The 24,538-nt window shown below is 43.6% G+C and overlaps 3 protein-coding genes across 3 annotated transcripts; all 3 read left to right on the top strand.

Annotated features, from left to right (window-relative positions):
- Nucleotides 1–5,924: 5,924 nt before the first annotated feature.
- On the top strand, nt 5,925–8,042 carry parapinopsina (parapinopsin a; the record flags this gene model as incomplete). The annotated part of the gene is made up of 4 exons (XM_079467107.1): nt 5,925–6,282; nt 6,439–6,767; nt 7,089–7,331; nt 7,917–8,042. The coding sequence occupies 4 exons, from the start codon at nt 5,925–5,927 to the stop codon at nt 8,040–8,042; spliced, it is 1,056 nt and encodes a 351-aa protein (XP_079323233.1).
- An 8,555-nt stretch (nt 8,043–16,597) lies between these two features.
- Nucleotides 16,598–17,959, top strand: selenok (selenoprotein K). The gene is made up of 5 exons (XM_079466944.1): nt 16,598–16,667; nt 17,097–17,187; nt 17,275–17,352; nt 17,430–17,525; nt 17,607–17,959. The coding sequence occupies exons 1-4, from the start codon at nt 16,649–16,651 to the stop codon at nt 17,518–17,520; spliced, it is 279 nt and encodes a 92-aa protein (XP_079323070.1). The 5' UTR covers nt 16,598–16,648; the 3' UTR covers nt 17,521–17,525; nt 17,607–17,959.
- Nucleotides 17,960–18,397: 438 nt separating this feature from the next.
- On the top strand, nt 18,398–23,605 carry actr8 (actin related protein 8). Its single transcript, XM_079467688.1, has 13 exons — nt 18,398–18,618; nt 18,900–19,070; nt 19,144–19,254; nt 19,433–19,537; nt 20,576–20,749; nt 20,918–21,011; nt 21,161–21,293; nt 21,446–21,599; nt 21,805–21,900; nt 21,972–22,112; nt 22,409–22,652; nt 23,066–23,229; nt 23,332–23,605. The coding sequence occupies exons 1-13, from the start codon at nt 18,511–18,513 to the stop codon at nt 23,473–23,475; spliced, it is 1,839 nt and encodes a 612-aa protein (XP_079323814.1). The 5' UTR covers nt 18,398–18,510; the 3' UTR covers nt 23,476–23,605.
- Nucleotides 23,606–24,538: the final 933 nt, after the last annotated feature.

The raw sequence follows: 24,538 nt of genomic DNA, 5'->3' as shown, positions 1-24,538 counted from the left end.
TGGGCTGGGAAGCAGCTCACGTTTTATTTATAACTTTCTTGGTTGGCGCCACTGCGCTCTTAACACACAATAACTCAGAATAATGACTCGTCGTCTTTTCTTAACTACGCTGCTTGACGTCGTCTCGCAGGAGAAGTTTCACATTCGCCTTCCTCTCTCGCGCTTCCCAGCCGGTCTCTCTCACCTCCTCGTCTGTTTGGCTGGCTTTTAACCGTCTCCCCACCAACTACTGAAAGGGGACACAGGTGTTTACAATGTGAAATTGACCTACTTACACACCGCTTACCTCGCCCTTTCGCTGCCAACTCCGCTTAACCACGCCCCCTGCACAATGTATTTATTTATATATTACACGGCGCTCTGGTTTGCTTGATTCTGATTGCTCATTGGTGTTATTCACCAATAACAACCGCTCTGAACTAATAACACATGATAACCCAGATGATGCACATCATTTTGACACGCACAGGATAACACCCATATGCCTGTACGTTATCCCTTACATATAAATGGAGTATGTGTGTAGTCGGGCATACACTTACCACATATTCTTTGATGAGTGTCTTCATTGAGATTCACGCTCCGACACAAGAATAAAACAAGAATGTTTATGATATACAGGATAGTTTATTGTGTCAGTGGTGGTTGTGTTTCGGGATTTGTAATACATTTCTCGTCAACTTGTGGATCTATGTGGCTAATATTGTCTTTAATTTGTCCATATACCATTGTTTGGTGTTATGATTCGGTTTGTCCTGCTAGTGCACATTTTTCAGAACCTTATGTTTAATGTGGAGAGAGGCGACTACTGTTTATTTGGCTTGCCATATGTTCTCTCTGGTCTCATCTCAGTTCCCAACCTCTCCTTTCCTCGTTATTGCTTTTTAATTAGCACATGCCCTACACCTGTTCCCCTCTTGATTTGATCCCTTATTTAATGCCCTTGTGTCTTCTGTCTTGTGCTGGTTCATTTTGGTTGTTGGGGGAGTTCTTGTGGCAGTCTAGTCTAGTCTAGTCTAGGGCAATTTGCCACGGAATTACATATCACTTCATGTAAAGCTTACTCACATTTGACACTTGCCGACTAATAATTACAGAACATGGCTAAAATGATAAATGCACCTTACCCACACAGCCACTAGACTATCGTCAAGATCTCTTGTTATATTGTTAGGAGGGATGAACAACATAAATGCATAACATTCATTCATTCATTCATTTTCTACCGCTTATCCGGGACCGGGTCGCGGGGGCAGCAGTCTAAGCAGAGATGCCCAGACATCCCTCACCCTAGACACTTCCTCCAGCTCTTCCGGGGGGACACCGAGGCGTTCCCAGGCCAGCCGGGAGACATAGTCCCACCAGCGTGTCCTAGGTCTTCCCCGGGGTCTCCTCCCGGTCGGACGGGCCCGGAGCACCTTCCGGGGAAGGCGTCCAGTAGGCATCCGTAACAGATGCCCAACCCACCTCAGCTGACCCCTCTCGATGTGGAGGAGCAGCGGCTCTACTCCAAGCTCCTCCCGGGTGACCGAGCTTCTCACCCTATCTCTAAGGGATCGCCCAGCCACTCTGCGGAGGAAGCTCATTTCAGCCGCCTGTATCCGGGATCTTGTCCTTTCGGTCATGACCCAAAGCTCATGACCATAGGTGAGAGTAGGAACGTAGATTGACCGGTAAATTGAGAGCTTCGCCTTGCGGCTCAGCTCTTTCTTCACCACGACGGACCGGTACATCGACCGCATTACTGCAGAAGCTGCACCGTCCGTCTGTCAATCTCCCGTTCCATCCTTCCCTCACTCGTGAACGAGACCCCGAGATACTTAAACTCCTCCACTTGAGGAAGGAACTCTCCACCAACCTGAAGTGGGCAAGCCACCCTTTTCCGACTGAGGACCATGGCCTCGGATTTGGAGGTACTGATTTTCCTTCCAGCCGCTTCACACTCTGCTGTAAACCGTCCCAGTGCATGCTGAAGGGCCTGGTTTGAAGGGGCCAACACGACAACATCATCCGCAAATAGCAGAGACGAGATCGTGTCGTCCCCAAACCTGACACCCTCCGGCCCCTGGCTGCGCCTAGAAATTCTGTCCATAAAAATTACGAACAGAACCGGTGACAAAGGGCAGCCCTGCCGGAGTTCGACATGCACTGGTAACAAGTCCGACTTACTGCCGGCAATGCGAACCAAGCTCCTGCTCCGGCCGTACAGGGACCTGACAGCCCTTAGCAAAGGACCACAGACCCCATACTCCCGAAGCACCCTCCACAGGATGCCACGAGGGACACAGTCGAATGCCTTCTCCAAATCCACAAAACACATGTGGATTGGTTGAGCAAACTTCCATGAACCCTCCAGCACCCTGTAGAGGGTGTAGAGCTGGTCCAGCGTTCCACGGCCTGGACGAAAACCACACTGTTCCTCCTGAATCCGAGGTTCTACTATCAGCCGTATTCTCCTCTCCAGTACCCTGGCATAGACTTTCCCGGGAAGGCTGAGAAGTGTGATCCCCTGTAGTTGGAACACACCCTCCGGTCCCCCTTCTTAAAAAGAGGGACCACCACCCCGGTCTGCCATCCCAGAGGCACTGTCCCCGACCGCCACGCGATGCTGCAGAGGCGTGTCAGCCAAGACAGCCCCACAACATCCAGAGACTTGAGGTACTCAGGGCGAATCTCATCCACCCCCGGTGCCTTGCCACTGAGGAGTTTCTTGACTACCTCAGTGACTTCGGCTTGGGTGATGGACGAGTCCACCTCTGAGCCCTCAGCTTCTGCTTCCTCAATGGAGGACGTGACGGTGGGATTGAGGAGATCCTCGAAGTACTCCTTCCACCGTCCGACGACATCCCCAGTTGAGGTCAACAGCCTCCCACCTCCACTGTAAACAGCATTGGTAGGGTACTGTTTCCCTCTCCTGAGGCGCCGGACGGTTTGCCAGAATCTCTTCGAGGCCAGTCGATAGTCCTTCTCCATGGCCTCACCAAACTCCTCCCAGGCCCGAGTTTTTGCCTCCACAACCACCCGGGCAGCAGTCCGCTTGGCCTGCCGGTACCTGTCAGCTGCCTCAGGAGTCCCACAGGCCAACCAAGCCCGATAAGACTCCTTCTTCAGCTTGACGGTTTCCCTTACTTCCGGTGTCCACCACCGGGTTCGGGGATTCCCGCCTCGACAGGCACCGGAGACTTTACGGCCACAGCTCCGAGTGGCCGCTTCGACAATGGAGGCGGAGAACATGGTCCACTCGGACTCAATGTCTCCAGCCTCCCTCGGGATCTGGTTGAAGCTCTGCCGGAGGTGGGAGTTAAAGATCTCTCTGACAGGAGACTCGGCCAGGCGTTCCCAGCAGACCCTTACAGTACGTTTGGGCCTGCCGAGTCTGTCCAGCTTCCTCTCCTGCCATCGGATCCAACTCACCACCAGGTGGTGATCAGTTGACAGCTCCGCCCCTCTCTTAACCCGAGTGTCCAAAACATATGGTCGCAGGTCAGATGAAACAACCACAAAGTCGATAATCGACCTGCAGCCTAGGGTGTCCTGGTGCCACGTGCACTTATGGACACCCTTATGCTTGAACATGGTGTTCGTTATAGACAAACTGTGACTAGCACAGAAGTCCAATAACTGAACACCGCTCGGGTTCAGATCAGGGGGGCCGTTCCTCCCAATCACGCCCCTCCAGGTGTCACTGTCGTTGCCGACATGGGCGTTGAAGTCCCCCAGTAAGACGACGGAGTCCCCAGTCGGAGTACTTTCCAGCACCCCTCCCAGAGACTCCAAGAAGGTCTGGTACTCTGCACTGCCGTTCGGCCCGTAGGCACAAACAACAGTGAGAGACCTAACCCCGACCCGTAGGCGCAGGGAAACGACCCTCTCGTTCACCGGGGTAAACTCCAACACATGGCGGGAGAGCTGGGAGGCTATAAGCAGACCCACGCCAGCCCGCCGCCTCTCCCCATGGGCAACTCCAGAGTGATGAAGTGTCCATCCTCTCTCGAGGAGTGTGGTTCCAGAGCCCAAGCCATGCGTAGAGGTGATCCCGACTATCTCTAGTCGGAACCTCTCAACCTCACGCACCATCTCAGGCTCCTTCCCCGCCAGCGAGGTGACGTTCCACGTCCCTAGAGCTAGCTTCCGTGTCCAGGGATCGGGCTGTCGAGGCACTCTCCTCCGACTGCCGCCCGATCCACTACGCACCGACCCCCTATGGTCCCTCCCGCACGTGGTGAGGCCACGGGAAGGCGGCCCCACGTCGCTCCTTCGGGCTGAGCATAACATTTGTTTTTTAATTGTTCAATGACATCTAGCAATTGTAATGTTAAAATATCACAAGTAACACAGCGGTTTGCTGTCAGATTACCAAATACACGTGCGTAATTTCTCAGAAACCATTTTTATGAAAATATGAAGATTTATATAAACACAAAAAAGGAAAAAAGTTAAGCAGTTGAAATTAGTTTTTATTAGCATTTAGCACCACCTGGACTTAACAGAAGTGGTGAACTATATATCTTGATGAACTATGTACATTATGCATTCTCCTTAGATGAGAAAACAAAAAAACGAACATTGGCCCCAACAGTCTGTGCACTTAAAGCAGATATATCCCTTCTTAAATTTACATTTCCTCACTCAAAACAAGCAGCTCTCTCGGGTGCTTTTTAAATTTCAGACGTAGGCCTATCTTTGGTATCATTGCTTTAAGTGATTTTTCATCCAGCAGCAGAAGGGTTTCTCTGTCAATAAAGAGAGAAGAAAAGAGACAAGATGTCATGATCGGGGTGGTGGGACAAGGACAGAGGACCCAGGGGCAGACAGCGAGTAAGGGGTTAACACAAGACTTTAATAATAAAAACAAAACAGGGAACTGGACTAATAACTACACTTAAATAAGACCCATTCCTTTAAGATATTGAAGCTATTGGACTGAAAGCCCATCACTGTACATTTTTTCAGTAATTAAACATTTTTTTGTCAAAGTTGACAAGCTCTTCATTCATTTTTATTGCTTAGAATTCATTTGCAAATAGACTTTTGGCAGACATTGTATGTTCGAGTAAATGCAAATGCAAATACAAACAGTTTGCATTCGCGTTTGCATTGTCACAATTTTTACACAAACAAACAAAAACGCATTTGCAAATGCAGTTTCCAATTCCTTTTTAATTTAGTCCGCAAAATCATTCTATAGATATGACACGCTGCTTCAATGGCTTTCAAAGTAAAGGGGTGGGACTCTTCGCATTCTAAAACACATTTGACTGGACAAGAGAGGCTGAAGTAAAGTTTCTATATAATTTTTTTAGCACCCTTGCAAGACTGTCAGTCTCGTCGGTAGGTATAAGTTTATTCATGTTCCCAAGGCTAACCTACTTTTAATAAAAAATAACTTTCATTTTAATTTCAGTGCATCTTTAAAGACAAAACAGCTGTTTGTCCATACTTTTTTTACCTAAAAGTGTCACAAACCACAGACGGGAGACTTATGCCAAACATGATACTTATCCGTAACTCACTCACTTAAACAGATAAGTAAACTTCCGTCCACACTACAACAACATTAACGTTTGATAAGGTAATTATAAAAACTTGCCCTGATGAAGATAAATAGTGTCCCTGGAAATAACTTTTTATTTCAGAATGGCAAAGAGTATTAATGGTAATATAGTCTTTTCTGTTTTTGAAATGAATGATGCAGTTTAACCATTGGTGTTTGACTTATAGACAGAGGGTTTACTCTTCTATAGGTGGAGATTATGCTTGTGTAAGCTCAGAACACAAGACGGCTGGACGGAGGTTTGATTTCCACAATCAAGAAAAGTGCCGTGATGCATCTCCTGAAAAATATAATCTGACAGAATTATTTCCAATCCGGATCTACGGATTTTCCCATTAAGCTCATTCAGAAATAAAAGGGCAGGAGCTGTATGGATGGGTTTCATCTTCAGAAGCTGGAAATGGAGTCGATTGTAGTATCTGAAGTTTCTCTGCTCAATGCTTCAGTGAATGATGCCATTATGTCAAGGTTTGGCTACACCATTCTGGCCATAATCATTGGTTTCTTCTCGGTTTGTGGCGTCATATTGAACGTGACGGTGATCGCGGTGACTCTTCGGCACAGACAGCTGCATCAGCCACTCAACTTTGCTCTGGTCAACCTGGCTGTGGCCGATCTCGGCTGTGCTGTGTTTGGGGGGCTGCCAACAATGGTGACCAATGGCATGGGCTACTTCAGTCTGGGCAGGGTGGGATGTGTGCTCGAGGGTTTCGCTGTTGCCTTTTTTGGTAAATGTATCTTTTGAAATACATTCAAACAAAGTATCTTGACTTGACTCTCTGCTTGAGATCTGTCTTCTTAGTCTTAAGAAGGCATTTTCATATATCTAAAGGGCCATATTTAACGATCCTAAATGTTCTTACAAATATCTCTTTCTGCCGCAGGTATTGCCGGTCTGTGTACTGTTGCGATCATCGCAGTCGAGCGCTGTCTGGTGGTTTGCAGACCCGTGGGTTCGGTTATCTTTCAGACGAGGCATGCAGTGATGGGAGTGACGGTGGCCTGGCTCTGGTCATTCCTGTGGAACACTCCTCCACTGTTCGGATGGGGTCGATTTGAGCTGGAGGGGGTGAGGACGTCTTGTGCTCCAGACTGGTACAGCAGGGACCCGGGAAACATCTCCTACATCACCTGCTACTTTCTCCTCTGCTTCGCCATGCCGTTTTCTGTTATTATTGTCTCCTACATGCGTCTCTTATGGACCCTACGACAGGTAAAAACCTTCAGAAAGACATCATGACGCTCTGATATTACTTTATGGCCAGGTTTCATGTATGTCCAGATCAAGCTGAAAACAGATTTTTTTTCTTCATTCTTCCAGAGTTTTGTGAAAGCGCAGTTGCAAATTGATAAACATGAATATGTTGTTTTGGTTTTGTATTGTGCACAGCCAATAGCACATGTTTTTTACAGGCATGTGGTCCATTCAGCACACAGACACTATGATGGACAGTGAGCATTTTAAAATGAAAATGCAGTAATATATCTCAATGAGATATTGCGGAAGTATACAAATGATTTCTTTGAAACACAGGTGAGTAAACTGAAGATGTCAGAGGGAGGAAACACCGCTCGAGCAGAGAAGCAGGTGGCCTGCATGGTAGTTGTCATGGTGATGGCCTTCCTGCTCACGTGGCTCCCCTATGCTGCTTTTGCTCTTTCTGTGATTTTTGACCCGACACTTTACATTGACCCGATCATCGCCACGGTTCCCATGTATCTGGCAAAGAGCAGCACTGTTTTTAACCCCATCATCTACATTTTTATGAACAGACAGGTGAGAGTCTACCTCATGCTTCACGCAGTAATTTATCTGTCTAGAGTCTGGACTGATGTGGTATTGCTCATTCCTTATAATATCCTGTATGAAGTATCGTCATTGTCCTTTTGAAACCGTATATGTACAACTGTTTTTCAGGAAATGGAAAAAGTTGATAAGCACTTTTGCTTAGATATTTGTAAACCCATTGACAAACATAAAAGGTGACTAATACTATTGATTTATGGCAACAACACAAGAATCACAAATCACAATTAAATCACCCTCATGTCATTCTAATCCTGTTTGATTTATCTTCTCCTTTGAATCACAGCAGCCTTGAGGTTTAAGAACTCATGTGGACATACACAATAGTACTTACAGTATATTATATTACGTACCCACAACTATATAAAGCAAATTAATCTTTTTGTTTATTGTAAGGATACCTTGAGTTAAAGGTGTGCTTAATTTTCAGTATAATAGTCTTTACATTGCTCAGAAGCATTTTACATCTCATCTTTATAATATATCAGTGTGATGCGGAACGGTCTCTCTCTCTCTCTCTCTCTCTCTCTCTTTCCCGTTGTGTCATTGCATCAGTTCAGAGAGCCTGCTGTGGCATTCCTTCTCTGCGGCAGAAGTGTGTGCTCTACTGAACCAGCGCAGTCAGAGCAAGACACCACCGTCACCTCCGTCCCCAGGAGTAACAGTGTCAAGCCTTCATAATCACATTCTCTTCTACACAAGTGCAGGACATAATGAACTAGTGATCAGCGTGAGAACAGCTAGTGATGAGGTGTCGACTCCTTATATAATTGAGATTGCAATCGACTCCCGCTGTCGACTTTTGATATATGATGTTATCGCTGGTAGACGTGATTGGTATAAACTGTCAAATTACATTTTAAGAACCAATAAAGGGCACACAACCACAGTAACTGTGCTGCAAGATAAAATGCACAATGTATTAGTTTGCTAGTTACTCTGTCATTCTAGATGTCTTCCTTACTTTAGCCCAACAAAAGTTGAATCATTTAAAATTATATCCAAGCGATGGCACCGGACAGAGCCCCTGAAGTGCATCCTTCATCATAAAAGTAACCCATATGACTCCAGGGGATTCAAACGCGCCATTGGACGTGAGCAAAGAGAGACCGAGTTGACTCCAGAAAAACCCGAAATCGAACATCTGAACCGGAATCAGCAGGAGTAACAATGTCACACCTTCATAATCTCATTCTCACGTATAGCTTCAGACACTCGAGGAACACTGATGAAGAACGGGGCAAATTCCCAGTCTGTTTTATGTAGAAATGTACCTCTTGATGCCGTCAGTGGAAATGACATCATTATTAAACCGCTAATACTCTCCTGCTGTCTCTTTGGTTTGACAAATAAATTTAATTTAAAAACACTTTAAATGGATTTAGATCCCTGTAATCATATTATACAGTAGTTCATCTGCTTAGGCTTCTAACACCATATGTGTGAGTCTGTACATTAGATGATTAAATGATGTAAAAAAGACGCACGATTCTTCTTTGCAACTCTAACTGGTGGTTACAATTTTTGTATCGTAATACCAACTATTGCAATGATATTCTAATGAAATCGTGTCGTTTTATCGTATGATTTCCAATGTTTTTCTCAATTAAACAAATTGTGATTTGTTTATGAATATTGTTGGAAGGTGCTGTAGGCTATATGATGATATATTTAACCGCGTCTCGCTGCGGTGTTTAAAGTTCAAGCGACGATTGAACATGTTTGTTTTCCGCGTTAAAGCGCGGTCCCGTGCGGTATGGAAGGCCATTTAGGCAGAAATGTCTTTGGACGTAATTTCGTGTACAGACGCTATAACACGTGTACACGTTATTGCCCTTAAAGATGTAATTTCGTGTACAGACGTTAGACGCGTCGATGCGTTATTGCGTGTAGACGCGTAAACCCACAACTTCCGCTCTCAACCTAAAAGTCACATCAAGAAATGTAGCCCTTACCATATTTCATTTTAGCTACACTTTCCCTTTGACTCTTTTTATTTTGCTTAAAAGCATGGCGAAAATACAGTTTAATATTATTATATAAATAATTAAATTTATAATTACTAAACATAGTATTTTGTGGAAAAAACTCTGTTTTGTGTACTGGTTAACCAATATCATATGCTGCATTTAGTTTGCATTTCAAAACATATATTTTTACAAAACATATTATTCACACTGCAAAACTGCGTACTGAGCCCCTTTCTCTACTCCCTTTTCACACTCGACTGCAGGCCTGTGAACGGATCTAACTCCTTCATCAAGTTTGCAGACGATACAACGGTGATTGGTCTCATCAGCAACAACGATGAGACTGCATTCAGGGATGAGGTCCGACACCTGGGGCCTGTACCATGAATGTAGCTGAACAAACTCAGGGTAATTGGATTAGTTTTGGGTTGACAAAACCAAACCAACGTGATCAAGCTTTGTTGGTACCATGAAGCAGCTCGTGGAGTTTCTTTGTCAACTCAAGCTTTGATCCTGAAGCTGAGATTAGTTTGCGCGCGTGCACATGAATGAGTGACGTCAGCATGGCTAAACCAATCGCATTATAAATGGATAAAGCGATTTCCACAACATGAACACAAAAATGAATTTCAGCCATGGAGTGATATGTTTCTGCTGTCTACGCAAGAGAGAAGTGTTTCAGAAACACTGCTGATTGCGTTAATGCGCAAGTTAAAAGACTATATAGTACACACATTTACTGTAGTGCAAACAGGATCCGCGGGGTCCTCGGTGGAACTAAGGGGTCCGTGTCCTTGCGGGAAACTTTTTTATGTAAGGCATGGGTACAGAAATATTACAACAAATGTTAATTGAAGCTCCCGCATATTGCAATTTTAAACCCCGTGCGGACAGAAAACATCCATTCAGACAGCAGAAGCAGTTAACCTTACATCTGCTTCATCATTTCCCTTCCGAGTACACATGAGAGGAGCTGCGTGCAAATAAAGTTCATTCTCATATATTCTGAACTTCTGTACAAATTTGTTAAAGCTGTAAACGGCTAATTTGACAGGCAAATGACACCACAACGTTTCTGCATTGTAAACTCTGACATCTTACGTGTTTAAAATCAATGAATGCGTGTCAAACAAGTTGCCCAAAAAATAACGCGGACCGGTGCATGTTGGTCTCCTTTTAGTCTGATATGATGCTCTGCAGGAAAAAAACTAGTTTATTTTTTTGCAGAAAGAAGACGGAGCTCAGAATTATAAATAGCGGTGTGTTCTGCAACACAGAGAAGCGGAAGAAAATATAAGAATAACACTTAATAAAACGGCCTGCTTTTACAACAGAATGCATAAGCCTTTACCTTTAATAGACTAGTCTTTGCGCCATTAACCAGGGTCAGTCATTTCACTGAAGCCTTAATAAAAACTACGGTTCAGAAAAATGTCCTAATACAGTGAAACTGAAAGTGTTTCTATGCTCTGCACCACAGACAAGAATGTAAAAACTGCAATGCAAATACACGTGATACAATAAAAGTGGAATATAAGTAAGTAAATTGAATTTCATGTGAGTGTAAGGGAAAGCCAGCAAATCTGTAAAATCAGATTTTACCTATATAGTAAACAATATTTTATTTTATATTTGTAATATATATTTTTTTATTAGTATTTTTATTTTATTAAACAGTATAAAAAATAACTAGCCATTCTAACACGCACTGTGAGTCAGTTACGTCACCTATGTTTCTTTGCTCACAGCTGATTGGTCAAACTTCAGTCTGAGATCTCGAATCCAGAACATAGCCTGCCCCGGAGCAGGTTAGCCGTGCAGAGTAAGATACCATGGCGACGAACACCGAATAAAGCCGAGCTACTCTCATGGTACCTAAAACCCAAGGTTGGCACAAACTAAACTGAAACATAGCTGGCTAGCCACCTAAACCAGCTTCATGGTACAGGCCCCCGGCCACATGGTGCTCAGACAACAACCTGCTCCTTAACAAAAAAAGATGGCGCCGGTGTATATGGCCTGCCGTCTCTCTCTGCGCACTTTGTTTGTTTTTACGTTATTACTGTCAATTATTATTGAAAATGTCAACTCTCTGCTGGTTTATGACCGCCAAAGACTCTTAGATCTTCGACCCTTGATTAAAAACTCGGTGCCATTTGAGCATGATGGCCAAAAAACCTTCTGTCCTCCGTTTCTTACGGGAATACCAGCTCACCTTCGCCGTATGTGGGCTCCGCCTTTGCGCAGGGCGCGCCGTGGACGCCGGGGAAAGCGCGGCGGTCGGCTGGTGAAACTGAGGACCTGGCTGGCGTCTTCCACCGCGACATTGCCTGGAATTCGTTCGGAATTTCGTCGCCTCATACTGTGGCGTTTTGTGGACCCGATTGACTCCTGTTTGGTTCCGGTGGATGACTTGGACATGGGGCTGCCTGCCTGCCATGTTCGGGCCCCTCATTTTCGCTGGCGCGGGGTGAATCAGCTGAATCTTCGGCCTCTTGCTCGAACTATCCTTGCTGAAAAAGCACAGGATCCGGCTAGATTTGCCCTGGTGAATGCAAGATCTCTAGCGAACAAAACTTTTATTCATAAGGACTTTTTTGAGTCGCGTGATCTGGATTTTCTCTGTATAACGGAAACGTGGATTCCGGTGGGCGAGTCGAGTGCCTTTTGTGAACTTTTACCGTCTGATTGTTCATACTTTAACTCCCCGAGGACGTCAGGTCGTGGTGGAGGGCTGGCAACAGTTTATAAAACAAAGTTTAAATGTAAACAGCTCGCACTTGCTGTATCCTTCGCCACTTTTGAGGTGAAGTTGTTTGAACTGAGCGGTGCATCTCCAGTGCTGTGCGCACTCGTATATAGGCCACCCAAATACAACAAGGATTTCATCACTGACTTCTCTCAATTTTTGGCTGAGTTTGTGACAATGTACGACCGCCTCCTTATTGTTGGGGACTTTAACATTCACGTTTGCTGTCCTGAAAACCCAATGGCAAGAGCCTTTTTAAATGTCATTGATTGTTTTAATCTTGTACAGTGTGTAGTTGGCCCAACGCAGGAACGTGGGCACACTCTTGACCTGGTTTTAACTCATGGCTTAAATGTTTTTAATCTTGAAGTCTGTGATGCATTTTTCTCTGACCATATGCCTGTTGTATTTCAAATTTCCTTGTCTTGCGTCATAGCTAAATCGTATGCTCCTGTGCGCCGTGGTCGGATAGTTAACTCTTCCACTGCTGCTCAGTTTTCCTCTGTTTTTAATTTAAATCGTGTTTCACATTGTCCTAACACAACTGTTGATGATCTGTGTGTTGGTTTTAATGCTGCTTGTTATGCAGCATTGGACACGGTAGCCCCCGTAAAAACCAGGCTGTCCAAACCTAGACCTGATCCTTGGTTAAACGATGTTACTCGCGCTGCCAGGCGCGAGTGCAGAAGGGCGGAAAGAAAGTGGAAGAGGGATAAACTCCAAGTGTCATTTCAGATACTTAGAGAGAGTTGGTATTCTTATCAAAAAATTGTAAAAGCTGAAAAGTTTAAGCATTTTTCTAACATTATTTCTTCTAATGGTCATAATCCTCGACTTCTTTTTAATACCATCAAAACCGTTCTTAATGTCCCACAACTACAGTACTTTGAGAACCCATCAAAATTGTGCGAGGAGTTTCTTAATTTTTTTATCTACAAGGTGGAGAGCATTAGGGCCCTTATTGGTCCACCTTTGTATGACCCTGGCATTTTTGTAACCTGTTCTGCTGTTTTGAACCAGTTTGATCCTGTTAACTTGCCTTTTTTAGAAAAGACTATTGGTCAAATGAAGATTAGCGGCTCCCCTAATGATGTGATTCCCCCTCGTCTTTTTATAGAGTTTTTTTCTACAGTGGCTCCTTGCATACTTGATATTGTTAATGTCAGTTTGACTACAGGAGTTGTACCTATGAGTTTTAAACACGCAGTTGTTCAACCCTTGTTAAAGAAACCTGGCTTGGACCAACTTGAACTCTCTAATTATCGACCTATCTCTAAGCTCCCGTTGCTTTCCAAAATTATGGAGAAAGTTGTTTATTTGCAGATTAGCAACTTTGTAAATGAAAATTGTATAACTGAAATTTTCCAGTCTGGGTTTAAGTCAGCCCACAGCACTGAGACAGCTCTGCTGAGGGTTTTTAACGACATTCTTTTGGCTTCAGACGGTGGTGAGACTGTTGCTCTGCTGCTATTGGATCTTACGGCTGCGTTTGATACAGTCGACCATCAAATTTTATTGTCTCGGCTGGAAAATGTTGTGGGCATTAAGGGGTTGGCCTTAGCCTGGATTAGGTCCTATTTGGAAGGCAGAAGTTTTTCAGTTCAGATCAATGACGCTGTGTCTTCTTCGGCTCCTCTGTTGTGCGGAGTTCCTCAAGGGTCTGTCCTTGGGCCACTACTTTTTTCAATGTACTTGCTTCCCCTTGGGTCAATCCTTAGAAGTCATAATGTTTCGTTCCATTTTTATGCTGACGACTGCCAAATTTATGTGCCGCTAAGCCAGTCAAAGACCCTTTTAGAATGTCTAGATGAAGTGAAAGCATGGATGGCTACGAATTTTTTGTATTTAAATGACAGTAAAACTGAGTTGGTGTTATTTGGTCCAAATGACTCAACTGCTGCAGTTCCTGTTGACCTAGGTTGTTTGACCAGTGATATCAGCCCTGTGGTTACTGACCTGGGAGTCAAGTTGGACGGTCGTTTAAAAATTGATGCCCAGATTAGTGCAGTGGTGAAGACCAGCTTCTTCCAGCTGAGGCAACTGGCCAAAGTAAAACCGGTTTTATCTCGTCATGACTTTGAAATTTTAATCCATGCTTTTATTACCACTCGTTTAGATTATTGCAATGCACTGTACTACGGTCTTAGTAAATCACTGATGGCACGATTACAACTAGTCCAAAATGCAGCTGCTCGTCTTCTAACTGGAACTCGAAAATTTGACCATATCTCACCCATTCTCCGTTCCCTCCACTGGCTCCCTGTGCACTATCGCACTGATTTTAAAATTCTTTTATTTGTTTTTAAATGTCTGCATGGCCTGGCCCCTCAATACTTGTCTGATCTGCTCGTGCCATACATTCCGGGTCGATCGCTCCGGTCGGCTGACCAGGCACTGCTGGTTGTCCCTAAGACCAAACGCAAAACCAGAGGTGCCCGCGCGTTTGCAGTGGCAGCTCCAAGACTCTGGAATGAGCTGCCTTTACACATCAGGCTGGCTGAGTCTTTTCCTGTTTTTAAATCTCGTTTAAAAACTCATTTATTTTCATTGGCGTTTAACTCAGTTTGAGGGTTGACTTTTTTCAGCTTTGTAATATTGTTGCATTTATTTTATTATCTATTGTTTTTATTCTTGTTGTGCTTTTGTTGTATGTTCTTATTTATTTAGAGACTGTGTTCAGCACTTTGGTCGACAGTGTTGTTTTTAAAGTGCTTTAAAAATAAAGGTGGATTGGATTGGATTGGATTAACACCTCCAAGACAAAGGAGATCATCGTGGACTTCAGGAAGGCGAAAGGAGGCACACACGGGTCCACATTAATGGGATGGCTGTTGAACGTGTTTCCGGTTTTAAGTTCCTGGGGACTCATATTTCGGAGGACCTGTCCTGGACCACCAACACCTCATGCCTGGTCAAGAAGGCTCACCAGCGTCTCTTCTTTCTGAGGACACTGAAGAAGAACCAACTGTCTTCAACCTCTTCTGGTGAACTTCTATCGCTGCACGATAGAGCATCCTGACCAACTGTGTCACAGTCTGGTACGGGAACTGTTCTGTTGCTGAGCACAAGGCACTGCAGCGGGTGGTGAAAACAGCCCAGCGCATCACAGGTGACTACACTTTCTGCCATTGAGGACATCCAGAAGAAACGCTGTCTGTGTTGAGTTTGCAGCATTCTCAAGGACTCCTCTCACCCCGCTCACAGACTATTTACTCTCCTGCCTTCCGGTAGGCGCTTCCGGTGCCTCCGGACAAGAACCAGCAGACTAAGAAACAGCTTTTTTCCCAGAGCTGTTTCATTATTGAACTCTGCCCCCCACTGATTCCACTACCTCTCTTACCTTTAACTTCAATGCTGCTATAACATTGTTTACATTGCACTACAGGGCTGCATGCATGACTGAACTGTACACACCAGTACTTCATATTATCTGCTCTACTGGACTGTTTACACACGCACAGCATCATTTGCACTCTATACTGCTCACTTGCACATCTGAAATATGCTCATTTGCACTAATGGACCACTTTCATAACTGCATTAACCTATCTACTGCACTGTAACTTCAATAACTGCATTAACTCATCTATTGCACTGTAACTTCAATAACTGCATTAACTCACCTATTGCAATGCAACTTTAACAGCTAATTTCAATAATCTATGCACACTTAATCACTTGCACTATTGTTTAGTCTAAATTATTATCTGTTCATAGCCACCTGTACATTAATGTACATAGTGTTAATGTTCATAGTATATAGCCATCTGTATATATTGTTCACAGTACATACCTACTGTCATATTTTCATAATCCATGCCCACTGTATTATATTCTCTCATATTGTATTCTGTATTTATTCAAACTGTATATCCTGCACTTGCTAATGTCACTTCTGGTTAGACCTAAACTACATTTCGTTACACTGTACTTGTATATGTGTAATGACAATAAAGTTGAATCTAATCTAAGTGGGAACACTGTGAGGAGTAGCAGATCACTTGGCTGTTAAGGGGAAAAAACCTCCACATTATCTGACATGCAAAGATGTACACATTCTTGAAAAACGCGTTTGCAATTGTTAAGAAAATTTGGCAAAGACATTGCTTTTCCTTGTCTACTTCTACCGCTTGTATTTTGAAATGCTCTCTTTTTCCTTGTCCTAAAATTACGTATTGATGACGCATCCGGAACGTATCCGGAACTAGGACCATATGCAATGCCACGCTTAAGGGCACGTCACGTTTAAATGCATTATTCATGAATGACACGTGGCTACGTGAACGATGACGTCACGGCTATATGTTTAATCAATTTTATGCAAATCCTTCCGTTTTGGGGCTTACCATTGGCTAAACCAAAACGTCTGTACGCGAAATTACGTCTTTAGGCGCAATAACACTTACACGCGTTATAGCGTCTGTACACGTTACACCTAAAGACATTTCTGCCTAAATGGCCTTCCATAGTGCGGGAGGCTTTTAGCTGCTTACACTCCGCCCCGACACAACGTCATCACTGCGCTGGACCGGAAGTCAACGTCAGTTTCCGGTTAAACACCAGCGAAGATGGTGTATGTGTCAAATGGTAAGTGCTAAAAACAAGTGTTGTTTTCTTTTGTTTAATGTTCAGAGCCGTGTCGCTTTCGTTCTGTACACATTACCGCATACAGCAAACTGCGTGGATTCATTAATGTGGCGTGCGGAGTTATGATGACGTGTTTTTATATGAGAATTCCGTACCTTACCTTCTTACATTAGTTATGTGTGAGTTTATGTGGTTATGGTAAATATATCAGTGTTCATGAATATGTAGGATGACAAGAGAAGTAGCCTGCGGTTGTGCGATTCATCATTTCGTCACATTTGTTGACCTGTAATGTGTCGTGGTTGTGTACTGTTGTTCATTTGCAATAACCCGACAGTTTGACGTGATGTTTTCGTTCGTCTTATGACAGATCGCTGAACTCTTTGGATAAAAGCGTCTGCTGAATGACAGAATGTAAATGTGTTTCAGGTGAAGTTCTGGACAGCCGGACTCGGTCGCCATGGAGACTGTCGTTCTTTAGCGACCTCTTCTGGGGTGTAGTCGAGTTTGTTGGATTGTTGTAAGCGCTGTTCGCTTTAAAACACACACATAAAGCTTTTAATGATGGATGTATGATCACTATCGTAATGTGTTTATTTTCCATCAGCTTCCAGAGTCTGGTTCAGCCCGATCTCTCTAAAGAGGGAAACGCGAGCGCATCATCTCGCTTCAGTGACGGCAGAGGGTTTGTGCACTTCATCCGTCATCATCTCTAGCACACGTTGTATGACATAATATTTCAATCGTAACTGTATCTCACAGACCTCCAGGGTTCCCTGGCCGCAGACGGATGGGCAGAATAAACCACGGTGCAGGTCCCACCCCCCCTCCTATGGGTGGAGGAGGAGGATGAGGACGGTAAGAAAGGCCGAAGAACGTGACGGGCGTTAATGAAACTGTGTGAAGAATAACAGTGTTTTTTCTCTGTCGTACTCGCAGGTAAACGCCTGCACGCTGATGCAGGCGTAGAGGAGTGTGATGTGCTGCCCGCCGGATAGTCTTTCCAAATGGCACAGTATGACACGCTCCTCTCCTCATGACTGCCACCGGTGTCATGGCCGTTTCTTGACGCTGCTCTGGGAATTCCTTCTCTAAGGGGCCAAAGTGGCTGATCACGGCAGTCAAAACACACACACACACACACACATTACTCGCTGGCTCTGTTTGTTTCATTTCCTAGAGAATTAGGTTTCTTTATGTATGATTTGCTTGAATAAAGTAACTTATGTTGATGTTATATTTCCTTTTTTGCATTTTATGTCATGGTGAATAAAAACAAAATGTGTTCATCATTCAAGCTGTAGTTTGTGAAGTGTCTCCTACAGGTACGAGAAACATTCATCTCAATATACATGAAGGTAACATACAGAATAGCTGCTAAACAATGAGGATTTTCCATCAGCTTCACTAACATACTGACAGCATGATTCCCCAATGACAGTTGTATAAATTCTGGGGCCAGGGAGCGGCATTTATATATTAATATTTTATTTAATTGTTATAACTTTATAAGCAATAGTATATAATGCGTACAATTTTCCTTGATATTTTGCGTGAGAAACCTCCCCCAAACACTTTTATCTTTAACATCACAAGCAAAAGTCCAAATAAAACCAATGTATTTAACACCAACGATAAACAATAGACAATAAACGTGTTGCTTTCAGCTGATTTAAAGTATTTCAATCTGTTATTCACTTGAATCATGAAACCGAAGTGCAGGTGCAGTAGCGCTCGCGTCCAGCAGGTGGCGGTGGTGCCCCTAACTGGCCTTATTCACCGCAGCAGAAGAAGAGCGAGAGCGTTTATCCAGCAACACATTTATTTCTTCATCATCATCATCATGACACAGACAGACAGAGATGCTGATAGTAGTAAAGATCGAGAGAAAGAGGCACGCGGAGTGAAGAGACCCATCGCGCCCGCGGCTGTACCAGAACACCTGCACGAGGTGAACACGCATCATCATCACCATGAACCCATCAAAGAATAATTCATCGTTTCTAGAATGTACTGACACGTGTGCTCGTTTCGTTTAATAAATGCAAATAACATTGAAAAGTAATGCCACGTGCTCCTGCTGGAGAGTTCTGCCCCGTATCAAACACACAATTGTTTGTTTTCTTGACCCTGAAGATGAGCTTCTTCAGGTGTGTTTGATGTGGGTTGAAGGATGGAGCACCCCTGATGTTCAGCATATAACACATCAAAAGAATCCCTGTTTACTTTCAGCAAATTCAGGGCAACTTCATCGTGGTGATTCATCCGGGATCAGAAACACTGCGGATTGGTCGAGCTCCGGACACACAGCCAATGAGCGTGCCTCACGTGATCGCCCGCAGACACAAACACGCGGGTCAGAGCCCGTACGAGGACCAGTGTCTCCAGAGAGAGGGACTCAACGTATGTCCGCTGTCATATCAAGAGTGTGATGTACGTCATAAACCACATGACCCATTGCTTGTGTGTTCTGTAGAGTGCAGACAGTAATGAACAGAGACAGAACGGCCTGAAGATGATCGATCAGGCCATCTGGTCCAAGAAGATGTCCAACGGAGTCAGAAGAGTCCCTGTGTCTGCCCAGCAGGTGTGTGTGTGTGTGTGTGTGTGTGTGTGTGTGTGTGTGTGTGTGTGTGTGTCTGCCCAGCAGGTGTGTGTGTGTGTGTGTGTGTGTGTGTGTGTGTGTGTGTCTGCCCAGCAGGTGTGTGTGTGTGTGTGTGTGTGTATAGTGGGAGTAAGTGTTAAGACTTTGTGTTTTGTCACAGGCTAAACTGTACAATAAACAGATCCGTCCTGCGGTTTTGGATTCAAACTGTAAAGTGAAGTGGACACACACATCTCATCAGCCTGAATACCTCGTAGGAGAAGACGTGAGAAAACACACATTACTTACACAACAACATCCCCAATAAATCAAGTCAGATTAACAAGAACAAACAGAAACGTCCCACAATTGTTTTCTATATAAAAGTGTCCAGTTCATATCCAAGTACATTTTCTTACTAGCAGCAGTCATTTTTATTCACTAGTAAAATAGCTTATAATCATGTAATATTGTGCAAAAATAAATTCAGGCATTTAATCCTCGGAATGATGATTGTATTTTGCAGGCATATTTCATATTAAACATTTGATCAAAATTATAATACTTGTATAATAACCTCAAAATGTTTTCTTGGCGCACTATGGCCCGGTTTCACAGACAAGGCTTAAGGCTCGTCCCAGACTATAAGGAAGGTGTGAGCGCTCTTAACTGAATATAACTTGCCCAGAAATATCTTCAAATATATCAGCGCCATTGTTTTGTCTCGAGATTCACACCAGTAATGTATTCTTCTAAAGCATATTTATAAAAGCCACATAAACATCTTCATTTAACTGAGTCATAGTCCTGGCTTAAACTAAGCCATGTCTGTGAAGTTAAACATCATTATATACGTAGCAGTCATTATTTATACTACACTACAGTATAACCACTAGATCATCGAAAAGGTTTTCCAATTCAGATTTATTTTCATAGTGCTTTTAAAACATCATTGCAGATACGGTATTAAAGCTAAATATTTCGCGAGGGGGAAATATATGACAGAAATTATGACTTTATATCAATTTACACAATTGTAAGAAGCAGATGCACACATCATAAATTCCTGTCATTTCACCTGAAGGCTCATACCTACCTCACAACTTTATGTGAATACAGTTTATCATAAAGGTGTATGATTTAACAGAAAATAGATGTCAGATTTACTGACATAAACCAAAAAGTGGGAAATGTTTAGTAAACAGAAAAAATGACAATATGCATGAAGAATTTGCAATGATGTCGTGATGTCATTGATTCTATGGTAGTGTTTACACTGACCTGTGAGTGTCATTTCTTCACCTGCTCTGTGTGTGTGTTTCAGGCGTTAAACGTGAACCCTACAGACAGTTACAGCATTCACTGGCCAATCCGCAGGGGTCAGCTGAACATCCACAGCGGTGCGGGGGGATCTCTCACAGCCGTGCTCGCGGACCTTCAGACCATCTGGTCTCACGCTGTCCACAAGCTTCTAGAAATCCCACTGAAGGATCTGAAGGTGAACACACACTATAACATCATTACGTGATCTTCCTTCAGCTGAACATGAAGAAAGTGGATTGATAAATACATATATTTGACAGACATTTACTGGAGTGTAAAGTGCAGTTTAGAAACTCCAGAGTGAAACTGAGCTCTTCACATGTTGCTCTTTCTGTTGTTTCAGTATTACAGATGCATCTTTCTCATACCAGACATCTATAACAGACAGCATGTGAAGGAAATTGTAAATATGCTGCTGCTCAAAATTGGCTTCTCAGGTATGACATCATGTACTTTATATTCTCACATGCTCCGAGTTATGAATTCGCCGTGCAAAATGACATTTCTGTATCTACGATGTTGGTGAGGATTCGTTTTCATTTACACACATTTCACAAACGGTTCTCTTGACCTCACGTGTGTGTAGCTGTGGTTGTGCATCAGGAGTCGGTGTGTGTGACGTTGGGCAGCGGTCTGAGCAGTGCGTGTGTGGTGGACGTGGGCGATCAGAAGACCAGTGTTTGCTGTGTTGAGGATGGAGTCTCTCACCGCAGCTCCAGGTCATACACACACAATTTTTTCAAATAAAATAGGATTCAGTGTAAAACGGAACTTCTCAACTCAAGAATGATGTGTTTGCCCTTGACAGAGTATTATGCAGGTGGTTTTCTGAGTATTGTCGTGTGTGTGTGTGTGTGTGTGTTGAACACAGGTTGTGTATTGCGTACGGAGGTTCAGATGTGACGCGCTGTTTCTTCTGGTTGATGCAGAGAGGCGGTTTTCCCTACCGCGAGTGTCGTCTCACTAACAGACTCGACTATGTGTTACTGCAACAGCTCAAAGAATCTTTCTGTCATCTGGACCAGGTCACCAAACACACTCTCAAATAACATTCACCATCCTTTCTTGTTTCGCCAATATTTGAGCGTTTCTAGAAGATGCCACGAGAAGATTTCTGTAGTCTGTGTGGTTAAGATATTTGTACTACAAAACGAGACAAAGACGTTTAGCAAGAATGTCGTGTTTTGCAGTGAGAGCTGTGATCTAAAAATCTCTTACTGACCCGTGCAGGATATCTCAGGACTTCAGGATCATGAGTTCCGCACACGTTTCCCAGATTCTCCGGTTCTCCTCTATCAGCTGCGGTTGGGAGATGAGAAACTTCAGGTAGTGTAGATCGAATCAGATGCCTTCAGTAGCGGTTCATGAGCTCATCTGATCGTGTCGTTTGTGATCAGGCTCCCATGGCTTTATTTTACCCCGCTGCGCTTGGTATTGTGGGCCAGAAGATGACATCACTGCAACATCGCTTACTAGGAGACGCCGAGGATCCGCACGACGAGCACTACCTGTTGAGCACACAGAGCAAACAAGACCAGGTTCAGTTTCTCTCTCTGTCAGCGATAGTATTATTCGAAAACATTCGTGAAGTTCTTTGAATCAAATGATTGTTTATGACGGTTCAGTAAAATTCTCTAGCAGTGTGAGTGGATTGTGATGATATTTATAATGCAGCTCGCCTTTGATCATTTGTGAAAGAGAGAGTGTCTGAGAGAGCGTTTCAACTAAAAACAGGTTTGGCTGTTCGTTTACATGACTACGCCGTTTTGGGGGACTGAAAACTGAAACAGAATAAGAATCACTGCTTGAGTGTGTTTCTCTTTGTCTCTCACAGTCGTCTAAAGCCGTGTCAGACAGAAAGACTTTCCATAAGTCTGCTGGTTTTGATGGAGAATCCGGCGAGCCGTCAGAGAGGGCGAATGTCTCTGTGGATTTGGAGTTGGGTCACAGTCAGACGGAATGTCTCGCCGCGGCTGGAGGAGATCCAGAAGACAGCAGCAGGAGCACAGCCGTCACTCAGTTCGAGGGGAAAGCACTCGGCATCGATAAAGCCATTTTACACAGCATAGACTCCTGCTGTAAATACTTCATTACATTTTTTAAGCTGTTGAGAAATACCTGATTTGTAAGTGCTGACCACGTTACATAGCCGAAGTATCACCATTGTTGTGTCTGCGTTTTTGTGCACTTTGTGACGTTGTCAGTAAGTTACTGCAACAACGTAATAAAACTTGCGGGCTATCCTCAGATACCTTCCATCTCACTGGCTGACTTGTTAAACATGCATTTATGTGTCAAAATGTTACGTTTTATTAGGAAAATGTATTTATTTTAACATGCGGCAGCTTTGGGAATATATGAAGAGATTGGTAGCACAATGAGATTTTAGTCTTTATATATTAAATGTAAATTCTGGGAGCAAATAGTAATCGCACTATTGGGGGCTGAATGTCTTGTGCTCTTCTGAACGTGTGTCGTGTGTGTTTGACAGCGTCAGATGAAACCAAGCGTAAGATGTACGGCTGCATTCTGCTGGTGGGAGGCGGACTTCTGTTTCACGGCGCTCAGGAGTTTCTGCAGCATCGCATCCTCAATAAAATGCCTCCGTCTTTCCGCTGCCTCGTGGAGAGTGTTGACGTCATCACACGACCAAAGGTGTGTTTGTGTCTGTCATAATACAAATCTGATACTTTTATTTCTGGTGTGGATTTGTGTTGGTTTGAATGGTTTACTGTACACTTATGTGTCCTCTGACAGGACATGGATCCTCGGCTCATAGCGTGGAAGGGTGGAGCGGTGCTGGCTTGTTTGGACACCACACAAGAGTTGTGGATTCACCAACGTGAGTGGCAGCGTTTCGGCGTGCGGATGCTGCGCGAGCGAGCGGCTTTTGTGTGGTGAACCAGAGATGTTTAAATGTCGTCAATTCTGTCTGTACTCAAATAATTTCTGTGATTTTTGTTGCTGTTAACACTATGTAATGTGCCACAATGAACCTGATTTTTGTAAAAAGAATAAAAGTTTGAAACCACTTCTGTTCTTCATTCCAAGCTCAGCACAAAAGCTAAAGTGAATCTTTGTTCCCATGCAGCATTTTACACCGGTAAAGCACTTTTGCACGCATGTGTCCTGAGTCAGTGCTCTTTAAGGTTGGATACCGAGACCCCCGAGCTATTAGAAGCAGGGCATCAATAAAGAGGGAAGAGAGAGGAACGTGTGAAATATATCAAGGATTTATGCACAACTTGCGGCGCACGCCTGGTCACACAAGACCCGCATTGTAATTTGTACCCTCAGTTTACCAAATAGTGCTAACAGATTTATAAACTTAACCCATGACGTTCAAATCTGAGCTCTTGGTTTTGTGAACTGTGCTCTCAGCTTTTGAAATCCGTACCCCGTTCTCACAGTTTTGCAAGTTAGACCTAAAACGTTAAAAATAAATGAACATGTTAAATAAGAATTATGGTAATGTTTACGAGTTAAAACAATAAAAACATGAACACAGTCAATGCACATGAAGCACAAGTAAGCAAAAAGCAGACGTCTTTTGAGCTTTCCAGTATTTATTATAACATTGATTAGGTTTTGTTCTTCAAATCCTGTGAACTTACATTATAAATGGAATTTGGAAGATTGTGACACACGGTTATCTGTGCCAAACCTTTAAAATGCCAGGACCCTTTTTTAATAGAAATATAAAGAAGAAAAGTTGCAAATGGCAAGCAAACCCATAAAGGTTCATTTGAATCACTCCCCTTGATATTGTAATTGAATATTAGATTTCACCTTAAGTATTACTTTCTGTAAAGCAATGATGTGTCACTTTTTATATAAACATGCTCCTGAAATATTTGATGATGTCAAAGCATCCAACTGGGTCAGTTTTATTTCAAACACATTCATTCAAACTCATCAGAACTGTAATATATATAAATCTAACGGTATTTTCATGATACTAAAG

This window comes from Barbatula barbatula, assembly GCF_947034865.1.
Source record: "Barbatula barbatula genome assembly, chromosome: 11".
Classification (NCBI taxonomy): domain Eukaryota; kingdom Metazoa; phylum Chordata; class Actinopteri; order Cypriniformes; family Nemacheilidae; genus Barbatula; species Barbatula barbatula.
The sequence above is the reverse complement of the archived record's forward strand: the minus strand, read 5'-3'. Positions and strand labels throughout refer to the sequence as shown.